Source organism: Echeneis naucrates, chromosome 6, assembly GCF_900963305.1.
Source record: "Echeneis naucrates chromosome 6, fEcheNa1.1, whole genome shotgun sequence".
NCBI classification, from domain to species: Eukaryota; Metazoa; Chordata; class Actinopteri; order Carangiformes; family Echeneidae; genus Echeneis; species Echeneis naucrates.
The window spans coordinates 16,594,175-16,614,283 of record NC_042516.1 but is presented as its reverse complement, the minus strand read 5'-3'; the positions used below and the strand labels follow the sequence as shown (position 1 = coordinate 16,614,283).

At 41.1% G+C, this 20,109-nt stretch overlaps 2 protein-coding genes across 5 annotated transcripts; one reads left to right on the top strand and one right to left on the bottom strand.

The window, feature by feature from the left end:
- Positions 1-158: 158 nt before the first annotated feature.
- On the bottom strand, positions 159-11,937 carry usp5 (ubiquitin specific peptidase 5 (isopeptidase T)). Of its 4 annotated transcripts, none has more exons than XM_029503953.1 (20): positions 11,668-11,937; positions 10,972-11,100; positions 10,794-10,860; positions 10,553-10,680; positions 10,094-10,239; positions 8,416-8,600; positions 7,955-8,049; positions 6,861-7,054; positions 6,557-6,628; positions 5,843-5,930; positions 5,586-5,711; positions 5,353-5,506; positions 4,530-4,692; positions 4,344-4,432; positions 3,173-3,358; positions 2,591-2,734; positions 2,349-2,491; positions 1,479-1,626; positions 1,278-1,362; positions 159-928 (listed from the first exon to the last, which is right to left on the bottom strand). In XM_029503953.1, exons 1-20 carry the CDS (start codon positions 11,773-11,775, stop codon positions 835-837), a joined length of 2,544 nt encoding a protein of 847 aa, XP_029359813.1. In that variant the 5' UTR covers positions 11,776-11,937; the 3' UTR covers positions 159-834. The 4 variants fall into 4 exon arrangements, with proteins under 4 accessions (XP_029359813.1, XP_029359815.1, XP_029359814.1 ...); XM_029503955.1 differs by having other exon boundaries at positions 3,230-3,358; XM_029503954.1 differs by having other exon boundaries at positions 3,161-3,358; positions 10,794-10,857.
- Positions 11,938-12,703: 766 nt separating this feature from the next.
- Positions 12,704-19,085, top strand: p3h3 (prolyl 3-hydroxylase 3). Its single transcript, XM_029503968.1, has 16 exons — positions 12,704-13,255; positions 13,670-13,854; positions 14,101-14,259; positions 15,121-15,313; positions 15,414-15,545; positions 15,644-15,786; positions 16,034-16,123; positions 16,209-16,261; positions 16,347-16,426; positions 16,500-16,627; positions 16,699-16,794; positions 16,930-17,080; positions 17,194-17,311; positions 17,545-17,620; positions 17,762-17,902; positions 18,520-19,085. Exons 1-16 carry the CDS (start codon positions 12,979-12,981, stop codon positions 18,688-18,690), a joined length of 2,193 nt encoding a protein of 730 aa, XP_029359828.1. The 5' UTR covers positions 12,704-12,978; the 3' UTR covers positions 18,691-19,085.
- Positions 19,086-20,109: the final 1,024 nt, after the last annotated feature.

The window sequence follows — 20,109 nt, the reverse complement described above, 5'->3', positions numbered from 1 at the left end:
CAATAGAAATGACGGTAAGACAATTCTTTATTTGTCACAGCATAAGTAACAAAGAATTTGTTTGCAAAATAAAAACTGGAAAAAAAAAAATTACCAATCATCCAGAGACCCCCCCCCTCCCATCTAACTTAACAAAAACAAGTTGATTTGGTGTTTTGTTTTTTTTTTTACCCCATTTTATTTTTTTGCAACACACATTTCAACTATTTATCGTTTCACCTATTTCCTCTTACAGCAGATGTTGAACTGTCTCGTGTCCTCACTGAACCAGGTGGAGGAGCAGGTGGTGGCCAATTTAAGCGAGGAGACCAAGCTGCAGCCAGAAGAAGAGGGAGCTGGAAGCAATAATTTGATTGGGAGAGGCAGTGGCTACTGACGGCAGTAGAAGTCAATAGTCGGAACATGGATTAATGGCAACACTTCAGAAAACCTGTTAATACGGAGAGAATAGACTTCAGAGCTAAAGTCTTGTGGTTTATTACAGGAAGTAGGTTTTCTGAATTATCTGAATACATTTGCTGAATAAAACCTCGAACAAATTTTTAACAGATTTTAGATGCTTCGCAGTTTTATTCATCAAAATTGTCTTCGTGAATAATAGAATCAGTGCATCAAAAGACATCCCCCACCCCTGACCTCATCTGTACATATCTGCACCAATTTCTTTCACTGTGTACATATGCAATCTGAGAGATTTATTTACACTTGTCAGTTGTGAAGCGTGCCAGGACATTTGCAAGAGCTTGGTGGGGTGCGACTATGAATGCTGTCTTGTGTTTTTGTGGTAGCGTCCGCATTTCTTCTCCATCACCCCAAGTGGAAAACTCCTCTGCCTCATTCAGCCACTCTCCGGTAGAAGTAGAGGTATCCCAAGTCTTTGGGAGGTTTCTCTGAAGCACACACCTTTTGATCGTTGAAGATGACCCACCTAAGAAACAGAGAGGAAACATTTGCTATGAACAAACAAATATCATCATGACATTAGATGACATTGTGGTTATTTACCATGTTGAAGAAGGAGAAGTCAGTACAAATTGAACACTTTCTATCATTAAATTACAAAATAATATTACTATTATGAAAGATTATCATTTTACAGGATGTTCAGAGCAGCAGCTGTAGCAAACGGTTTATTGTTAAGACCAGACGAGGAGTATAGTGCCCCCTGCTGTATGACCATACACCCACCTACTCCATTACATTTCCCGTCATTATGAAATAGTTAGAAAGCAGAAAGTAAATCATTTGTTGTAGACATATAAATAAATAACACTCACTGCTGATCCTTCTTGATGTGACTGACATAGTGGCCACACATTGTGCTCGTGCCCATGTGACTGATGAATGCAAACAGCTCATACTCTGGATAAAAATGACAAAACACTTTCAATTATAATTATAAAATACCTGATACTCATTATAAAATATGAAAATTAAGGACGCATTCTGAGGGCCTCCTTCCTTGCTTTCTGACTTACTGCCTGGTCCATCTCTGACACGAGGCCCAGGGGGAGGCTCCCTGCCCTCGCTCTCTGCTGCTGAGCGGCCTCCTTCAGACACATCCATAGACTCCAGATCATCCAGGTGGGAGAAGATCCAGTCCACTGCTCGGTCCAGGACATTACTCTGTAAAACAATGACAGGTGAGGTCAGATATTTTTTGTGAGGATTCCAATTTGAAGTTAAAAGGCCAAAGACAGCTTTTGTCATGAATGAAACCATCAAATTGTAGAGTAACTGTAAAACGAATAGTACATGTTTGCCACATGATGCAGTTTGCGTTGTAATACTTGAAGAACTTTCACTCCAACTAGCACCTGCAGCTCTTTGGTGAACTAGTTTGCTGATGAAAATGGAACGCTTCGTGGCTAAGTGGGAACAATTTATCTAACCTAAATTAAGCTTTCATAAGTATCTGAACGCTCCAGAAATCTTAGGTTAGTTATCTCATACTATCGGACCATTCTTTTCCACACTCTCAGTCCTCAGTCTTTGTGATACAGTGTACTTAGTCCTTCTGTTTCTCACCAACTCATATACTAGTACATTCAGATAATTAGGCAAAACTGCACTAGCAATGTAAATTATTTTTGCACATCCCAAAAATTCCAGAAGATAAAGACATCAGTCAGCATGGCTTTATGCAGCTTTAAGTGAAATCCTGCTAATGGTTTCAGTGAAGCATAAAAACAAACATTTGCGTCTCCGAGAATGATAAGGAAACTTCAAATAACTATTTAAATTAAAAGAGGCAGCTGTGGCTGTATTGGCATGGTTATATTTTTAGCCTAGTGGCCTGTGAAATTAGGCAAATCCCCATCTCTAGCTGGAAGAAGTTTGATTCTAACCGTGGCTCGAAGTGCTTTGGTTGCTTGGTCTCGGCTGAAGCCCATGGAGACGATGGTTGCCAGGTGTTCTTCTGAAAGGCTCTCTGTGGGAGTGGTCCCAGGACCAGAGCTGCAGCCTGGCAACACCAGGGGGGCTGAGAAGTCTTTTGCCGATGACAGAGAGAGAGCAGGAATATGATGACCGAAAAGATCATTGACGAACTGACGAAGATGACAATGCTACTTGGTGAAATCCTACACACCTGGGTCATCCATATGGCTCATGATCCAGTTCATGGCAGCATCGATTCCAGTGTTCCCAGTGTAATACACTGCTTTTCTGCAGGCCTCCAGTGGGAATCCCATTTCACATAACTGAGACACAGTGGAGTCATCAAGGACTGGAGCTGAGTGTGTGAAACAAAGGGGTTGAATTAGTTGGATGTAGTTTGTAGAAAATGTTGTTTTCCTTGTTAGTGGAAAAAGATTATTTACAAAACGAATAACACCTATGTTCTTGTTTTTGTTTCTTTGACGATTTCCTGAGTTATAACAAGGTTTTCAGAGAAATTAAAATATAAAATGGCGTGCAGATAGGTAGGAACAACTCATATAGTACAAAACAGAACCATAAAAATATAGCCTCTTTCATTTCAAAAGAAACTAAAACAACCTCACACGATGCAAAATAATTAAAAAAAAAAAAAAAAAAAAAAAAAAAAAAAAGGCAAGAGAGGGACTCGTGAAAACAAAAGACAGAAACGTAAAAAAGGAGGAAACAAGGGTGGAGAAATAAGAGTGTCACAAAAGAAGAAGAAAAGGGCAGAAATGACAGACAGACTGACACAGCAGTGGGGAGTAGAGTGAGTCGTCTTCGTCGTTGCCATGGAAACCCAGGATACCTTTAACCTCCACATCGGGGGTCATGAGTGGGGGCGGGGCCACCTCTGGTAGAAGCTCCTCCCCTGGCTGCTGGCCGGTCGCACATAGTGCACTCAGGTCCAGGGTATCAGGAACATCAATACTCACGTCTGCACGGGAATGAATTAATAAATCAATCTTTGGCTGCCAAAGCTACTTTGACTAAAGACCAAATGTGTTACCTTTTATGTTTATTGTTGAAAGTATTCATGTAAAACGACATGATATATTTTGGGCAAGGTGAAGAGAAATTTGCTATTAATTAAGCCCACTGTTTTCCTGTACTGAAAAATTACGGAGATTCATTATTAAATTTAATCCCCTCCAGAAACACACACCGTGAAGACATGAAACCATCAAAGTACAATTTTCATTGCAAGCAAAGAAGACATTGGTGCCACCTAGCATTACTCAAAGGTATGAAAGCCAACCAGAGGCACAGTGTGGGAAGTTGAGTATAATTTACATGAATACGCGCAGACTCACAGAAACAACAACCTGGAAATGGCTATTCAAACTTTAATTAATTTTTTTTTTTTTTATTAAAATATAAATTAAGAGTAATAAAATAAAGGAAAATGTAATAAAATAAGAGAAATGTCCTACTCCTACTGGCTTTCCTATTAATTTTGTATATTAAAACAAAACAAAATCTATGTGGCTAAATTCACTAATGTATCCTTGACCCCTATGGTGGAAATACTGCAAGTTTCTCAGGGCAAAAAAATGTATTTGGCAACACATGCTTAGGAAAGTCATTTGAGAGTATTTTACTGACTCTACTAGTAAATTAAAGAGAGTAATTTCATGGCCACAAACGTAGATTTCTCATTTTAATTCAGCCATTTCATATTTCTTTGACCATCAGGACGCTTTCCAAGATTACTAATATTGATTAGCGCTGATGTAGAGTTATGTAGAGTAGTGTAGAACCATGTAAGTGCTCCAGTATATAATAACTGCTAAATGACATATTTATAACATGCATGCATTTCAGGAAACCCTGCAGACTTTACCATGGTCTTAAAATTTAAGTACATCAATACAAAAATATCTGTCTATGAAACACAAATATATAACTATATTTTTTCTCACCCAATTTCTTGGGCACCCAGTCAAGGCCAAAGGTAAACTTCTTAATCTGGATAACCAAGTAGTCGGGGAAAGAGGCAAAGCGAGTTGTTCTGCCAAATGAGACAAGAGCTGACATTAACAAATACATCTTAAAATTTGTTCCAATTAATCTTGTTCAGTCATTTAATTCGCTGTCTTGCCACGTACTTGGTAGCAGTAGTCTTGGCTTGCACGGCAGAACTCCAGAAGTCTGTGAGGATCTCTGGTTCACTGAGGGCAGCCATGCAAGCTGTGAAGGGGATCTGTGCGCGCACTGTAGGGGCTGATGAATCCCCCTCCTCACGGCGGCGCTCTGCCTCCTGGAGCTCTTCTGTTACAGAAATGCAAATTGTTGGAAAAACTATAAAAAAAACAAACAAAAAAAACCAAAACAAAACAAAGCAAAACCTGGCACCACTAAGCAAAATCGCTCAAACTACGAAATGGCCAAAAAGCAGTCATATTGGTCCATCTTAGCTTAAAGGAGCTAAATAAGTCAGCTAATATCAGCAAAAATACAAAAGTTAAGTTTACATTCAATCCATAATGATATATCAATACGTACATTTTTCAATCTGTAAACTGCGTCACTCAGTAAATATCTTAATTGTAATAAGAGCAATATTTAAGCTGTCTTTAACAAATACGTTTTTATACAAAATATTCAGATATCAGCATTTTATATATTTTTAACTGGCTGACACAATATCTATATTGCAACTGTGAAAAATAACGTGCAAATAGCAACGGAAATATGACATTTGTTAGTTTCATCCAGTCGTTTTTATAGAGATCAATGGAAACCATTTCTACAACTAAGCAAAATGATTACTGCCAGGTCAAACGATTGCGATCAACAAATTTACTTCTACTGGCCAAATATTAGCGATATTAAAAAAAGTAGTCTTTTTTTCTGCCCTGTGCTCTACACCCAACGTGATGGGTAAAGGTCAGGGTGGATAAACATGGAAAATATATCCTGGGACGTCACCTGTATTGGTGGCCTGGTCCATGGGGACAGGCAGCTGAACTATGTAATCTACCCGCTGCGTGTACTTGGCTTTCTGTGATTGCTGACACACAATCCTCTCCTCCACCAGGAACCTGAATGCTTCAGAAGGGTTGGGCCCAGAGCGACAGTTTCTCTGTGGTAATGGGAAGAAATTATTTTATGATAGGAAATCTGGGGACCAAAAAAGAAACAAAGGCAGAAAGTTTCTTTACCTCCACCATATTTATGAAGTGCAATAAAAACTCCTGAGCATCCTGTTGTCGATTGGTGGAGAACTCTGGGTGGCCCCGTCCTACAAGTGCTTTAAACATTTGCGGTGCTATGCCAGTTTGGTCTCCCTGTAAACAAAGCAGGAACAGTGTGATTTGTCAATGGCAAGAGCTAAAATTAGGTAAAACCCAAATGTGTCATGGATATCAGTGAAAACTAAGACTTTATAAATCCACCATGACTGATTGCTTCCTCTCACCCTGGGTTCAGATGCACCATTTTCATCTCCAGGGTCTAGTGCTGGTTTGGAATACTCTCCTGACAACAGACCGTATCCAAGCTTGGCTCTGTGGTAAACAAACAAAGCTGACATCACTGCACATCCAACAATATACCACAGCCTCACACAGGAGGAGGATTTGGATGTTGGCCTAGATGTATTTTGGGATTTGGGGAATGTCTCATCACAGTAGATGCTCTCCTCTCTGGTGGCAATAAATAAGTTTTTGTCTAGCAAAAAAAGAAAAGACTATTCAGAGGCAATGTGCATACCTTGTGCCTGTAACAGATTTATTTTAAGAAAAAATTTAATATTACTTAAAATACAACTTACTGCAATACACCTGAGTATTGTACATTAACTTTCAATAAGAGCAGAACAGGTCAGGTTGCATGGGCAAAGTAGGCCACCGAGTGTAATGTTTCACTTTCGTTTTCACAATGAAATGAAATGAAAGGCTCTTTCAGTTAAGATGAGACAGAGAAGAAACTCTCCTTTCTCCTGAAACATAATGACTCTAGGTCAAGTGTTAATATGACAGTTTCATCCTTACCACAATAATGGAGAGCAACAATAACTGTCCAACATACATTAAATGTTCCAGTTTTACCACCAAGGGGTGTTGGTGGTCATTTAACATTAAAACAAGAGGTTGTCTTAAAAACTAACAAAGCATAACGTTCAGACACTCACACTTGTGTTTTGAAGTCCTGGGTGGGATCACTAGGAGCTTCATCAATAATCTTGTCGATGTTAGAAACATATCTGGAAGGAATATTAAAAGGGTATGACACTTATTCTTGGCATACAGTTTTTTAATGTTAAAGCTAGATGGAAAGCTTTAAAGTTCAGAAATGATCAAGTAGCCTAATAATAACAACTTCACCTCTACTGCTGCAATGACGATGATTCTTTACTACTCAAACTGGCATGGTCAACATTATGAAATTAAGGGGCCTGGTGGATGAAGGCATTGAGGAAAAAACAGGGTACTGACTTGCTCTGGAAGTCTGGAACTGTGAAGAGCACTTGCATGACAGAGTTGAGGTAGCAGCTGTTGCCCAGGTTCTTCATGCCTGTCAGGCCGGGGCCAAACAGGGGACGGAGGGTGGTCCCCGACTCCTGAATGACCTCCCACTCCCCCACACGCTGGTTCACAGCAATCTCCAGCTCTGTCATTGTCCGCTCAGTCTAACAGCAGAGAGGTCAAAGGTATAAGGAAATGAATGATCCAAATGAAAATCGTTGCTGCTGCCATCACACACGTTTTAAGCATGATGGTAAAATTAGCAATGCACATTAGACAGATGACAAGAAACGACAAAGCACATCATCATTGCAGTAGGTGCTGCATTTTGTCTTTCGCTACATTATGGCACTTTTCCTCTACCCCCTGTCAGTGTATCATTAAGTGCATGCAGCAATACATTAGCAAGACATGAAATAGCAATTGAGTACACAGTGAGTGGTAAAGAGATCAGGCTTGACAAAAGCCTGCATGCTGCTTAAGAGGAAAATCAATGAACGGGAGCATGATGTCAGAAAGAGACACGTTTTGAGGAAAGCATCTGAAACTGGGGAATGTAGGGACAAGTATGCCGTTAAAGTCAACAACACAAGGAGAGAGATGACTGCATTATCAGTCCATTAGTAATAAAAGTGTAACAATACATTTTAGGTCTACAATGACAGAGTGCTGCAAGGAAAAAAAAAATCACGGGAAACAGAAAGAAAGGTCAACCAATTCAACAATATTAATTTTCAAATTTATTGGCTCTCTAACACCGCAGCTGTATTTTTGACCGCTTAGTAATAAAAAGTAATCATTGTCTGCCGTATTAGGCAGAGCCAGCAATAACTGTCTGGATGCCTGCCAACGGAGGGGGGGGGGGGGGGGGGGGGGGGGGGGGTCCAATATCTCTACTTTACAAATGGAGTCTGATAAATTTAGCCAAAGGTCTGAGCATTAATCCCATCTAAGAAAGCTTGATCAGATGTTGAATACAGTAAAGCAGTAGTATGAAAGTTGCAGCTTCATAGTGTTAAATGATAACACAGATTCAAAACAGCAGAGAAACAGCTTCAACTTGCCTTCTCCATGGTCATCATGTTAATGCCAAAGTGAGCCAAGTGCTCTGGTAACTTGGAATCCAATACCATGTCATCCTCATCATAGGAATACACATCTAAATGTATATGTAGAAAACAGTGATGTCAAACAAAAGCAATAAGGAAGTAAGTTTCAGAAAAATGGACATTGAGCATGGAGGTTATTTATATCTACTGACGGGAGATTCACCAGGCTTCACGCAAAATGATCTATATATTAGATATTTTACTTTTGTTGCATGATATAAAAAAAGGGGTATAAAATAAAAAATAAAATTGAATTACCGAATTTACTAATAGTGAGATTGCGATTTGCAACCTCAGTTGAGATGGCATTTTTGCTGGCTCTAAGACCAGGCCATTGCATTTGGCCATATTGCACTTTTGATTGAATTTAAATTAATGATGTTCACCACAGAAATATGGTCATGCCATCTGCTTACCTGCTCCATCGGGAGTGATGGTTCCAAGTTTGACAGCAAGCGGATATCCTGTCTCTTGGAAGTGAAGAAGGGCATGGTTGTTGCCCCCAGAGCCATCAAAATATCTGCGACCACACAGCACTTTGCCGTCCGTCAGGTTCATCCAAATATTCTCCTGGAGGTCACAAACCTCACACCGCCAGCCACTGAAATGAAGTAAGAAAACATTGCAGCAACACTGCTTTGAAGATCTTGCAGGCTTCTAAGAACAAAACTGAACTACATCAGCTACATCAGTCCTAGATTTGTATCATAAGAGACACAATGGCATTAATAAAGTATTGCAGAAGTGTTAAAGTGTTGCTGCCTGAACATGCTCCTCACAATAAACCAACTCGACTTGGGTTTTTAACGGCATGTAAAGAAACTAGGGCTGTCCCCCTTTTCAGTAAATATCTTTATCTTAAATATCATACACATGCACGGTAAGCACCAAAACAAGGAGGAGACTACAATAATGGGGAAAGAGATTCAAGCAGCCCCGTCGTCATTGAAGGCAAAGATTTTGACTCATTTTGTTTTTTACCTAGAGCCCGATAAAATCCATTTTATTTTTTCCCCAAATTCTGTTTAAATTTTTCCCATATTCACAAATTGAACTCAGTGACAGTATTTTAAGTCATGAAGTATAGACAGTTCTTCAATTATAACTGAAAACTTTAATGCTTCAACACATTTAAGCAAAAACAAAACAATGAAACATATGTCCCACAACTTTGGTGAAAATTTCTTCTATCCCCATCCACCGATTACTGACATCTCCATTGAATTACATGATAGTCAACCTCTTTGTGTTGAGCTCAGTGACGGACTTAGAACTTAGCACACTGGCTTCCCTGGTGGGAGGCGTGCATTATTAGTGACCCCCTCAGAGAATTTTCCCGACAAATATATTACTTTTTATTCCGAGAGGAAGCGGGGGGAAAAGAAAGAAAGAAAGAAAAAAAAAAAAGGACCGGGGTCCAGCCCTCAGTCTAGTCTCTGGAGGGCAGGTCCGGTGTCTCATCTAGGTGCTACTCTCTGCAGGGGTGCAGTCTCTGGTCTGGTCTAGTCTCTAGTGGGGTCCAGTCTCTGGTCTAGTCTCTAGTCTCTGCCCGGGGAGACTTCACAGCTTCACAGTGTGCAAGGTTTGCAAAATGAGGATTAAGCACTTTGGGAACCCATGTTTAACGGCACTATTTCCTTTTATAAAGAGAAACTTTTATTTTTGTAACTTAAGCAATATGTGATATTGCTTTTATGCAACAATTCCATCTAAGCATGGATAAATGTGAAAAAGATATGAAAAAAGAAAAAGACACTTTAATGTCTCCATTTGCCATTCTGGCTTGCAAAGCAGACTGGAGTAGATCATGAAGATCCTTTGCACACCTATAGATTGAAGCAGAAATCATTATGAATCAAATCATTTTGAATCAAAAATTTATTTTGAATCGAATCGTAGCCTCAAAAAGTGTGCAGTTTTCTTTAATAATTTGAAGTACAATATCAGAGCAGCAATGCTTTGGAAATGTCTAAACTAAATTAGATAAGGAGCAATGACACAAAACAACACTCCTCAGATGGAAAATTTTGGATTTATCAGAAAATGCATAGTACATTTATTTTGTTTATTTTCACTTGTAACCTAATTTCTTACCTGGGAGGGATCTTGACTCCATTATCAAGCTGTTTAAGGTCAGCGGCATGTTTCGACTCCTGTCGCACCTCTCCATCCCACTGTTGAACTTGTAAGGTGTGAGACACTGAGTCAGCTGCCATGATACCCGCCATCGAGAGGGACACCTTAAGTGATGGAAAATGAATACACATGAACCAATTTGATCTGTCAAAAAGGTCATGACAAAACTTCTGAACTATTTGCACCCTGAAAGTGAAAATGTTTATTATACGTTGTTACTGTTTATCCCTGTATTTAGTCATCACTTGATTTGATTTACTGTTTTATTTTCTAAAAATTTTATATTTGCCAATTTGCTCAGTGGCACCAATATCAAATGCAAAATCCAAGGTACATTACTCCCATGGTGATAACCCTGAAAGAACCTTAACAGAAAAATAACATTTATCCAGCCAGAAAACAACCAGGATATCTCACCCGCTCTTTCACAACATCAGGCATGGTTGTCAAATCTTCTGATGTCACTTCCTGTCTGTCAGGTAAAATGACCACCTTTACATCCTCCTCATACTGTTCCTGCTCCACATCAAAGCCACCTTCAATCCCTGGACAAACCAGAATCAAGATTGGAGGTAGATGTGGGTCATCCTCAAAAGGGGACGACTGTATATAATATCAGAATCAAAATGTGTGTGTAAATGTTCCTTTTGGGACTCACCGATGGCAAGTCTAGTGGGCTTTTTCTTAGGCGGGTGACCAGATCCAGAGTTATTGTCATCTTCCTTCTGTGGTGATAGCATGCAACATCAGTGTGAGCTGACAAATATGTTAATGGAGGATGTGGAATACTTCATTTTCTTAAGATATTAAATCAAAGAGTAGAAATAAGAGCCCACCTTGGCCTTACGAGTTCGGGTGATGTGCAGGTAAGCCCTCTGGCCAGACCGAGCATGGTGCCTGTCCACATACTGACTGCCAAATCCCAGGAAACTGTTCATGCACACATACAGGCCTCCTTCACTTTCCTGTACAGAGGAAACAGTGTTAAACGATGCCCGTCCTAAACGCTATATTGTGACACAAAACTTGGGGGGGGGGGGGTCCGAAGGAAATGTAAAAATGCAAAACATCAGTTCCTATATTATAACCAATTAGCTCCATAATCTGCCTGCTAACGCTCACAATTTAACTAACATTGCCTGATGTTACTTCAATGCAAGGGAAATGCAACTGTAAAGACAGAGTTATTATTATGGGCTGAATTACGACGAGCCTTGCAACAGTTGTGACTACAAAGACCACTAAGTCAGCTTGCTAGCTTGTTTGACAGCATACCCCGTTACACTAAGATAGCTGGCTAACAAGCTAAGGCAGCTAATTTCCAATTACAGTGCATTATTAGCTTAGCTTGATGCTAGCTTGCTAGTTAGTTAAAAGCGGAAAATCTCGGAAGCCAGTGCGCCTAAGTAGGACTGTGCTGACATAACGTTAGATTAGATAAAAAAAAAAACAGGAGGTGGCGAGAGGGAGGGAGAAATTAAACAACACTGTTTATAAGCTGTTGTTACGGTTTGTAAAGGAAGATGGCTCACCGGCGAGGAAAATGACAAGGCGCATTCGTCTTTGTGGACGCGGTCCCCGGGCTTCGGAACCCGAATTGTGGACAAAACCGACATCAAAACCTCACCAACATCCGCCATGACGAACGAGCTAGTTCTGCCTTTTAGTGGGACACTTGTTCCTCTATTTGGACCCCAAGCCTCTCGATTCCCCGGCTCGGAAGAGTGTCCGTTGTCTAGCCCGTCCTCTGGTGTTGGTGCTCGGCTGAATGAATCATGAGGCGCTGGCCGGTGTGGAGCGAAGGCCTGACCATCTGAGTGCGGCTCGCTACCGTAGTCTATAGAGTATCCGTACCTGATAAAAGCTAGGTCATCGAACACCCCACATGAGGGGAATCGATTAATTCATCGATTAGCGATTCGTTTATTCACATGAAGACAGCACATTTACAACGATGTATGTGTAATTTGTTGAATATTTCCAGCCACTTTATTTGTGAGCGACATGGAGCTACTTTTACAGGGTACAACTGAGATTATTTTTTTTTTTTGTTGCACATAGGCTTAATTGATTTAGACTGACTGTCAGCCATGTTTGTGTTTTTATTTTGAGCCATTTTAATAATTCCAGGTTATTGTACTTCTGTAAGTCCAATTTATCAGTGCAGGATTTACTTGTAAGGAAGTACAAATGGTTTGGTGTCAGGAAATTTCAGGACAGCACATGAATACTTAATTCACTACGCAATAGATAATTACGCATTAGATTTGAAAAGCTTGGTGTGGAAATTGCATAAAAATCTGCTGTTCGATGGTATTCACCCTGACTTTCTTTAATATTTAAGAATACTCTCACAGGGGTAATTTGAGATACTGGTTCTGGGAATAAACAGACAGTCAAGGTTTAGTTCTAACGTTTGTTGTGTTGTTTTATTGTTTTACTTACACCTTATGGTACATTGGATAAACTGTTTTTTATATAACCAATGGTGCAGATAATGAGGCCGTTCCAGCCTTTTTATCCGTATATTTACGGTAACGTCAGTTGAACCGAACTAACGGCTGCCTCTCGCGGCCACAGACCGGAACTGCACCGACCTGTCAGTGGATGAGCAAAACCCCTTTAAAGTCCTGTAGCGTTAGTTAGTTAGAGAAAAATAAATTCAGATTAGCTCGATGTAAGCCAACCGAATGAGCACCCGGGGATGTTATCGAGAGGGCGGCAGCGAAGCGGAACGGACTCCGAGGAAACTTTCTGGATTAGCCTCCTTCCCTCCCCAAATACTTCAGTAGTCCCTCCTCCCCTGCTCCTCGCCTCCTAGCCTCCTAGCTTCGCCTCCTCGGATGATGGCGCGGCTCCCCGTCCACTTCGCTGTATACGTGGCGTTTCATTTGGTTATTCCCGGATCTCTCGCCGCACTCACTTCAGGCGGCGGCGCTCAGCTGCAGCCGTATGATTTCCTGTATTACAGCGGAGTCCGAGCTTACTTCAGCGAGCAGTGGGCCAAAGCTGCCGAGCTGCTGGAGAAGTCCATCGTGACCAAAGAGTCCCTGCACAGAGTCCGCAGGCAGTGTCACGATGAGTGTGAGGCAGCAGGCAGAGAGGCGGTCTCCAAGCTGGGTAAGAAATAAAGTGGCAACTATAACGTGTGTGCGCTCCTGTATAGGCACTTCATACTGTGGTCTTGGTTAATTGTCAATTATTAGTCAGTGAAATGAATCAAATCTACATCTGGATGATACAGTCAGCAATAAGATAAAGTGTCAGCACTTCGTCATGCCTGTGGTCCCTCACTGCCTGCTGACCTCTTTCACTGGGGTCGTGATCATTTGTCACCCCTCCTCACAGTATGCCTGATACATGTTTGTAGTCCTCAGTGGCCAGCAGAGTGTATTTTTCTTTTCCTTCTGCTTTTTCCCCCTATGAAGGAGGTAAACAGGCAGAAAAGTCCACACAGTATTGTATCTCTCAATTGCCTTGTCATTTCACACAGATGCATCCATCTGATTTTATTTGTGTTTTCTGTATTATTAGACTCTGAGGAGGGGCGCCTGTGGGACCTCAGGGTCTTGGATTGGGTGCAGCAGAGAGCTGAGTGTTTGCAGTTCTGTGTTGGACGCTCCGTCACTCTTACAGGGCAGCTCCCTGTTTCTTCAGATATAGAATATGAATTCAGCACTCGCAACCCTTACAACTTCCTGCAGGTCACATATTTCAAGGTAAGTAGTCACACAGTCTTTATAGCCTGTGGCAACCTAGTAATTGGTGCTTTCTTATCACTGCTGGTAGATGTGCGTATTTCAATGTTGCAATTAGAGGCCAGAGGTTTAATGTCGGTACCGTGATTCTCTAAACCTGATTTAGATGTGATGTGATTAGATGTGATTGAGGTCACAATTGTCTTTTATAGAAATGCTCCTCTCTTAGAGAAACTTCATTCTTAGTTTTCCGTTCTTCCACATCAGTTGGAAAAGCTGCAGAAGGCAGCGTCAGCAGCTCATACCTACTTTGTGGCCAATCCCAGTCACCTAGAGATGAGGAACAACATTGAGAAGTACAGGAGGATGGAAGGCGTGACCGAGGAGGCCTTCCAGGACAGAGAAATTGAGAATGAGAAGCACTGGGTGAGGAGCAGCACTTGATGGATTTCAACAGGAAATGCATTCCATAGTTTAATATTTAAATTTTCCATTTTAATTTATCACTTTCTTTGTGTCTAGGATTTTATTTACCCTAATTCAGTGGCTCATATTTTTTTGTGTTGAAAAGACTAATGATTAGAAAGTAGTCTTCTCTGTTTAGGCCCAGTGAATGAGAACAGCTGTTCAATCTCTAGCTCTGATCTGAGCATTCATTCATCTTCTACTGCTTATCCATTTTTTGCGGGAGGTGGTGGAGCCAATCCCTGCTTGCATTGGTACACACTGGACAGGTCGCCAGTTCATCGCAGGGCCAACATACAGAGACGAACAACCGACCACCCTCAGATCTACGGTTAATTTAGATTGACCAATCGACCGAGACATGCGTGTCTTTGCATGGTGGGAGGAAATCCACGCAGACATGGAGAGAATATGCAAACTCCACACAGAACGGCCCCAAATTCACAACCTTCCTGTTGTGGGGCAAGAGTGCTAACCACTATGCCGGCGTGGTTTCCTGATCTGAACATATTCGAAAAACATTTCGAAGATGTAACTAGGAAGAGACATCTATGGCCTAAGAAGCAGAATCTTTCTGTTTCCCCCAACTTTATTTTCTGAGCTCTGAACAAGTTTTTTTTTTTTTTTTTTCGTCTGTGGAAACACATGTTGCACCACGATTAGCTTTGATTAAAATAATCTTAAATGGTTCATGCAACAGGAGCCACTTATCTCAAAAAACAACCTCCATACATCTTTTAATTAACTAAACAGAAGTCTTTCATTTTATCTTCTCATAAAGCTTGTCGTGGAACTTTAATTTTCTCAAATCATTCAAAACAGGTCTTGTATGATGCTGCAGTCCAGCATGAGGCCTCCTCTGATTGGGTGCAAGCAGTAGAAAAATGGAAGGCATGTGTGAATGAAACATTACGGCAGATGGAAGAGTGCAGGGTGCACTGTGAGGTGGCCCCTCAACGGCTGCCCGTCGACAGAGGAGTGGATAGTGTCGATGGCGTGTTTGAGAAGGCTGCAGGTAAGCAGAAAACAGACTGCAGCCTAAATGTTTGCTTTGGCACAGGCAGAAAGAAAAAATACAGCACTTGTTTTTTGTTTTGTTTTTTCTTCCCATGTAGCTCTTTCTCTTTCCCTGCTCTCATGTCGGCAGTCCTGTGTGACTCAGGTAGCCACGCGACCTGGAAGGATTTCTGCCCAAGAGGACTACCTGCCCACACAGCTGGAGCATCTGCACATTGCACAGTTTAATGGTCAGGATTTAAAGCTCAACATGATGATTCTTTAGTGCACAATAACAATACAATGTTTTAATCGCTACTTCTTATTGTGTATTTCTGCTTCCCGACAGCTGGTGACATTAGTGGAGCAGTGCAGACTCTGCGATCTCTTCTCCTGTTTTACCCCTCTGACAAGGACTCTTTAGACAACTTGCAGCTCTACTCTGAGACACTAGGGGGAGACACAGAGTCACGAGGCATACAGCCTGCGCAGGTACCACTCAAAGCACTTTATCATAAAATCGCCACTCTGGTGATAATGACCCAAGTTAATTGATATTTTATCTCTTAAGCCATAACTCTCTTTACCTTGAAATGGGAATAAATAATCGTAAAAACTCCAGTGAGAGGATCCCTGTGGCATTTTTGGTCAAATAAAAATGTTCCCTCTTAATCCATAAAACTAGGTAAGGAATCACTATCCAGTATCCTCATACAAATTCAACTTAATTTTTTCACAGGAGATTACCAAGTACATCAGTCACTCTTTGGAGGAGAAGAAGCTACTCTATTTTGGTATGGAGAACCTTGACTTCAGTTTCGCAGACCCAGTAAGAACCAATTACCAAGTATACAGTATTTAGTTGCACACATAGAAGAACTTATCCTCAGAGAGTTTGCTGGTTTCTCAAATAGGATCTTTGGACTCCAGAAGATGTTGTACCTGAATCACTGAGGGAGAGTTGGAGGTGAGACAGACAGAAAGAAAAGTGTTTCAGTCACAGTTACATTTAATGTAAGATTGGCTGAGGGATTTTTGTGGTTTACTTACAGAGCTGAAAAGGAGAAAGTGCACGAAAAGATAAAAGAGGGAGAGCAGCAGGAAGAAGTGGATGACAGTGGCTTTTTTTCAGGTAAGACATTAGTCGCTCCAAGTCTGCAGCAGTTACAGCAGTTTATAATTCTTTCTTGTTTGTTTGACTCCAGGTGGTGCAGTACCTCGGGTGGGCGTGACCATCACCATGGATGATGAGGTCTTGAACGGGACAAATCGTGTAGTACTGGACGGAGTCATGACTGAGAAGGAGTGTGGCAGAATACTGCAGTTAGCAACAGTAAGTTCAGAGTCAGGCCTCAGATCCATTCAGAAACACTCTCACCTTCAATGGCTTTTTGACTCTTACAGGCTGCAGCATCAGCTGGGGATGGTTACAGGGGACGGCGGTCTCCACACACACCTCATGAGACATTTGAAGGACTCACTGTCCTCAGGGCTTTAAAGGTGTGTGAAAGGGAAATAATATAATAAACATGTATACAAATTAATATAGAGTGCAGAAGTGATCAAATGTTTGAACATAATTTATGAAATAGTTTGTTTGTTTGTTTTTTTTTACGCAATTAACTTCTTGCACAGTTGGCTCAGGATGGCCTGGTCAACCAATCAGATGCGAGGCTGTTGCATGAGCTGGGTGAACGAGCTCGAGTGCTGCTGCACTCCTACTTCAGGAGCCCATCAGGACTCTATGTCTCTTTTGCCCACCTGGTATGCCGCAGTGCCATAGCAGGTAACATCCACCATCATTCATATCTCTCTGAAGGGAGGTTAATCTGCTAGGACTGAAAACAGCTACAGAATTCACAGAGTTTTGAAAATAAGTGTTTGCTTTTGTGTGGCCAGGTGACCAGGAGGGCAGGTTGGACCTGTCTCATCCTGTCCATGCTGACAACTGTCTCCTTGAGCCAGATACCAAGCAATGCTGGAAGGAACCACCAGCATTTATACACAGAGATCTGAGGTATTAAAAATAATCTTACTCGGTAATTAGTAATTCAGGTAGTGTCAAAACTCTGCTTCTTGTTTAGAGATACAGACAAAATAATTAAAATGCAATTTTACCCTAATATGTGATCTCTTTTTCACAGAATAGTCTTTAAAAATAATAGAGAGAGACCAGGAAGGGAGAAAAGGGGAAATAAATGTTACTGTTATTTTACACTGTCAAGCATTTCAAAACTGTTTCCTTCACAGTGCCATTCTTTACCTGAATGACAACTTTGATGGTGGAGAGTTGTTTTTCACTAAAAGGGATGCCAAGACAGTAACAGTAAGTCACTTTTGAACCTTTTTATCTCATGGTTTGATATCAGAGATCATTCACTTTCGTGATTTTTTTTTAAACCTGCATATGAATATGCATATGTTTTGATTGTCTTGATTTTATTTCCCTCCTCATCTATGTTTTCAGGCTCAAGTCAAACCCAGCTGTGGCCGACTGGTGGGCTTTTCCTCAGGTCCAGTGAATCCCCATGGGGTCACTGCAGTGACCAATGGCCGGCGGTGCTCACTGGCCCTGTGGTTTACAAAGGAGAAGCTTTACAGGGACATGGTGAGCATTGTGACAACACTCAGCAGTGGCCTGTTCCTGAGGTTGCTGGCAGTCATATTGTTATTGATGTTGTGACACCGGTGTTGAGTGAGATCAGCTGGGGGAGATGCAAATTTGGTGGTTGTATTCAAGTTTAGTCATTTACAATTCCCTGTCTGTAATCATACCATGTCAGTGACCTTTATGCCCACCATGTTGTATATTCATTGGAAAATTCATGAATCAATCAGGAGCCACATCTATTTATGCACTCCGATGTCTATACATTGTAAATTTGATATGAACTATGCAATCACTCATTATGTAGGAATCAGTTTTTATGAGAAGAGAATTTACAGTCCTAATTTCTGTGCCACCAGTGGTGACTATTCAGAAAAACTCCAAACAGAATACCAGCTTCATCATTCATCATTAATATTTATGTCATAAAAACAAGAACATTTAAAACAACTGGTTTGGGAATATTTCTATAAAGTGCAATAATTTAAAATACAAACCCTCTTTTGGGGTTAAATGTAATTTATTTACATCAACATTTTGCTTTTTTTTGCACAAAAGTGGGTGTATAAAATCTATATATTCATGTGAATTACTCTACTTCTGTCTGTTCCACTCAGGAGCGAGAGGAGGCCGAGGCTTTGTGGGCTGCAGATGGACAGAGTGTGGTGAAAAAGGAGAAAGATGAGGCAGAGGGCGGCACCAACACCGCCAGGAATGCACGAAGCCAAGCACCAAAGGATAGGAGCAGAGGGAGAGACAGGGTGACGGGGGGCAAGGATGAGCTGTAAGAGCCCGAACACACCTGATAGACAGGAACTGGTACACATCTTCATTTGCATTAATCCAAGTCAAGTCCCCAACCAAATCACCAGACCATTACATCAACCATGAAAACTAACACTGAGAGGAATTTTCTATGTTTATGCACACAGTCACCATCTTCATCTTGCTGCCTTTTTATGTAAAACTTACATGTGTGTATATACTGTATTTATACTGTATATGATGAAGTTAAGTGAGGGAAACATTGTGCCTGTCTCTATTTTTGTTTTAGCAGTTTTACTGATCGCTAACAGTCCCTTTTAAAAATGAAAAGAGTAAAAAAAAAAAGAAACACGAGTACCATGTCAGAGCAAGAGAGGGGACGAAAAGTGTCAATAAAGCGAGAGAAATGTGTAATCTATTAAGTGATTGCCTCACACTGACTGTGGTTGTCTGCTGATTAAAACAAAAAAAATTAGAGGGTTCTCAGCCTGTAACCTGTCTGCTAAGAGCAGGCGCATGTGATAAGATATGCAGTTAGACAGCATCATAGCACTGGGAAACTAAAATTAATTATATCAGCATGGTGCATCAGAAAGTTCAAAGCAGTAAGAGGGAGAAGAGGGAACAGAGAGAGGTGCACAGGGGGAAAAAAGGATAGAAATAGAGAGATTACAGTTAATCCCTCATAAATGAGTGCATTTGTTTATGAAGCTTAAAAAATCTCCCATTTAGAATATGGAATAGTAATCCAGCAAGAGATCATTTAATCACTGACATCCAATGGAAAGACACTCGCCCACCCACTTCCAGCCTATCTTTCCCATTACAACCAGTGCCTCCTGTCAGCTTTCATCCCATGCATTACGTTCTGTGTCAAGCAATGTTTACAACCCGTATTAACACTCTCACTCCCCCCTGTGTTATAATCACCGACCACAGTGGAATTGGGTCGGCAGGACTATTTAATGTAGCCTTGGTTTTAACCTCTTCCATCCCTCACACGCTGAAGGACCCTAAAAGTCGGCATTAATCTCCTCTTAAGTAGGTGTTATGTCTGTATAATGCATCTAAGATATCCTCACACTAAGCACCTCAGCCGTCTACTGTTCCAATTACACACTTAGCAGGAAAGCAGGAAATTTTCAGCTGAAAGATGTCATCTTTCTGTGTTTCATATGATTGACAAAAACTATGCAAGGGCTCACGGCATAGTTATAAAACTGAACTCACAACATCCTCTTGTCATTCACACTGACTGCTGCGTATAGTGAGAAGTGAACAGGATCACTCATCCTTCGTGATATACTTCCATGCATTAAGTTTTGCAGTATTTATGACCCACAATGCTCACTGGATGTCTGGGGTTGAATTCTGTCCACACCAGATGATCCATTTTTAGGTGTGATCATAACATGTGAGCTGACAGCAGGATGAGGATCAGA

Bases quoted from the DNA above. Each gene is read 5' to 3' on its own strand.
- usp5 (XM_029503954.1), bottom strand. From the start codon at position 11,775: ATGGCGGATGTTGGTGAGGTTTTGATGTCGGTTTTGTCCACAATTCGG. The intron at 7,055-7,954 runs GCAAGTTGAAGC...CTCTGCTGTTAG, and splicing joins ACATGATGACCATGGAGAAG to ACTGAGCGGACAATGACAGA. The intron at 5,931-6,556 runs GTGAGTGTCTGA...TGTTTACCACAG, and splicing joins CAGGACTTCAAAACACAAGT to AGCCAAGCTTGGATACGGTC.
- p3h3 (XM_029503968.1), top strand. From the start codon at position 12,979: ATGATGGCGCGGCTCCCCGTCCACTTCGCTGTATACGTGGCGTTTCAT. The intron at 14,260-15,120 runs GTGAGGAGCAGC...CATTCAAAACAG, and splicing joins TTGAGAATGAGAAGCACTGG to GTCTTGTATGATGCTGCAGT. The intron at 15,787-16,033 runs GTACCACTCAAA...ATTTTTTCACAG, and splicing joins GAGGCATACAGCCTGCGCAG to GAGATTACCAAGTACATCAG.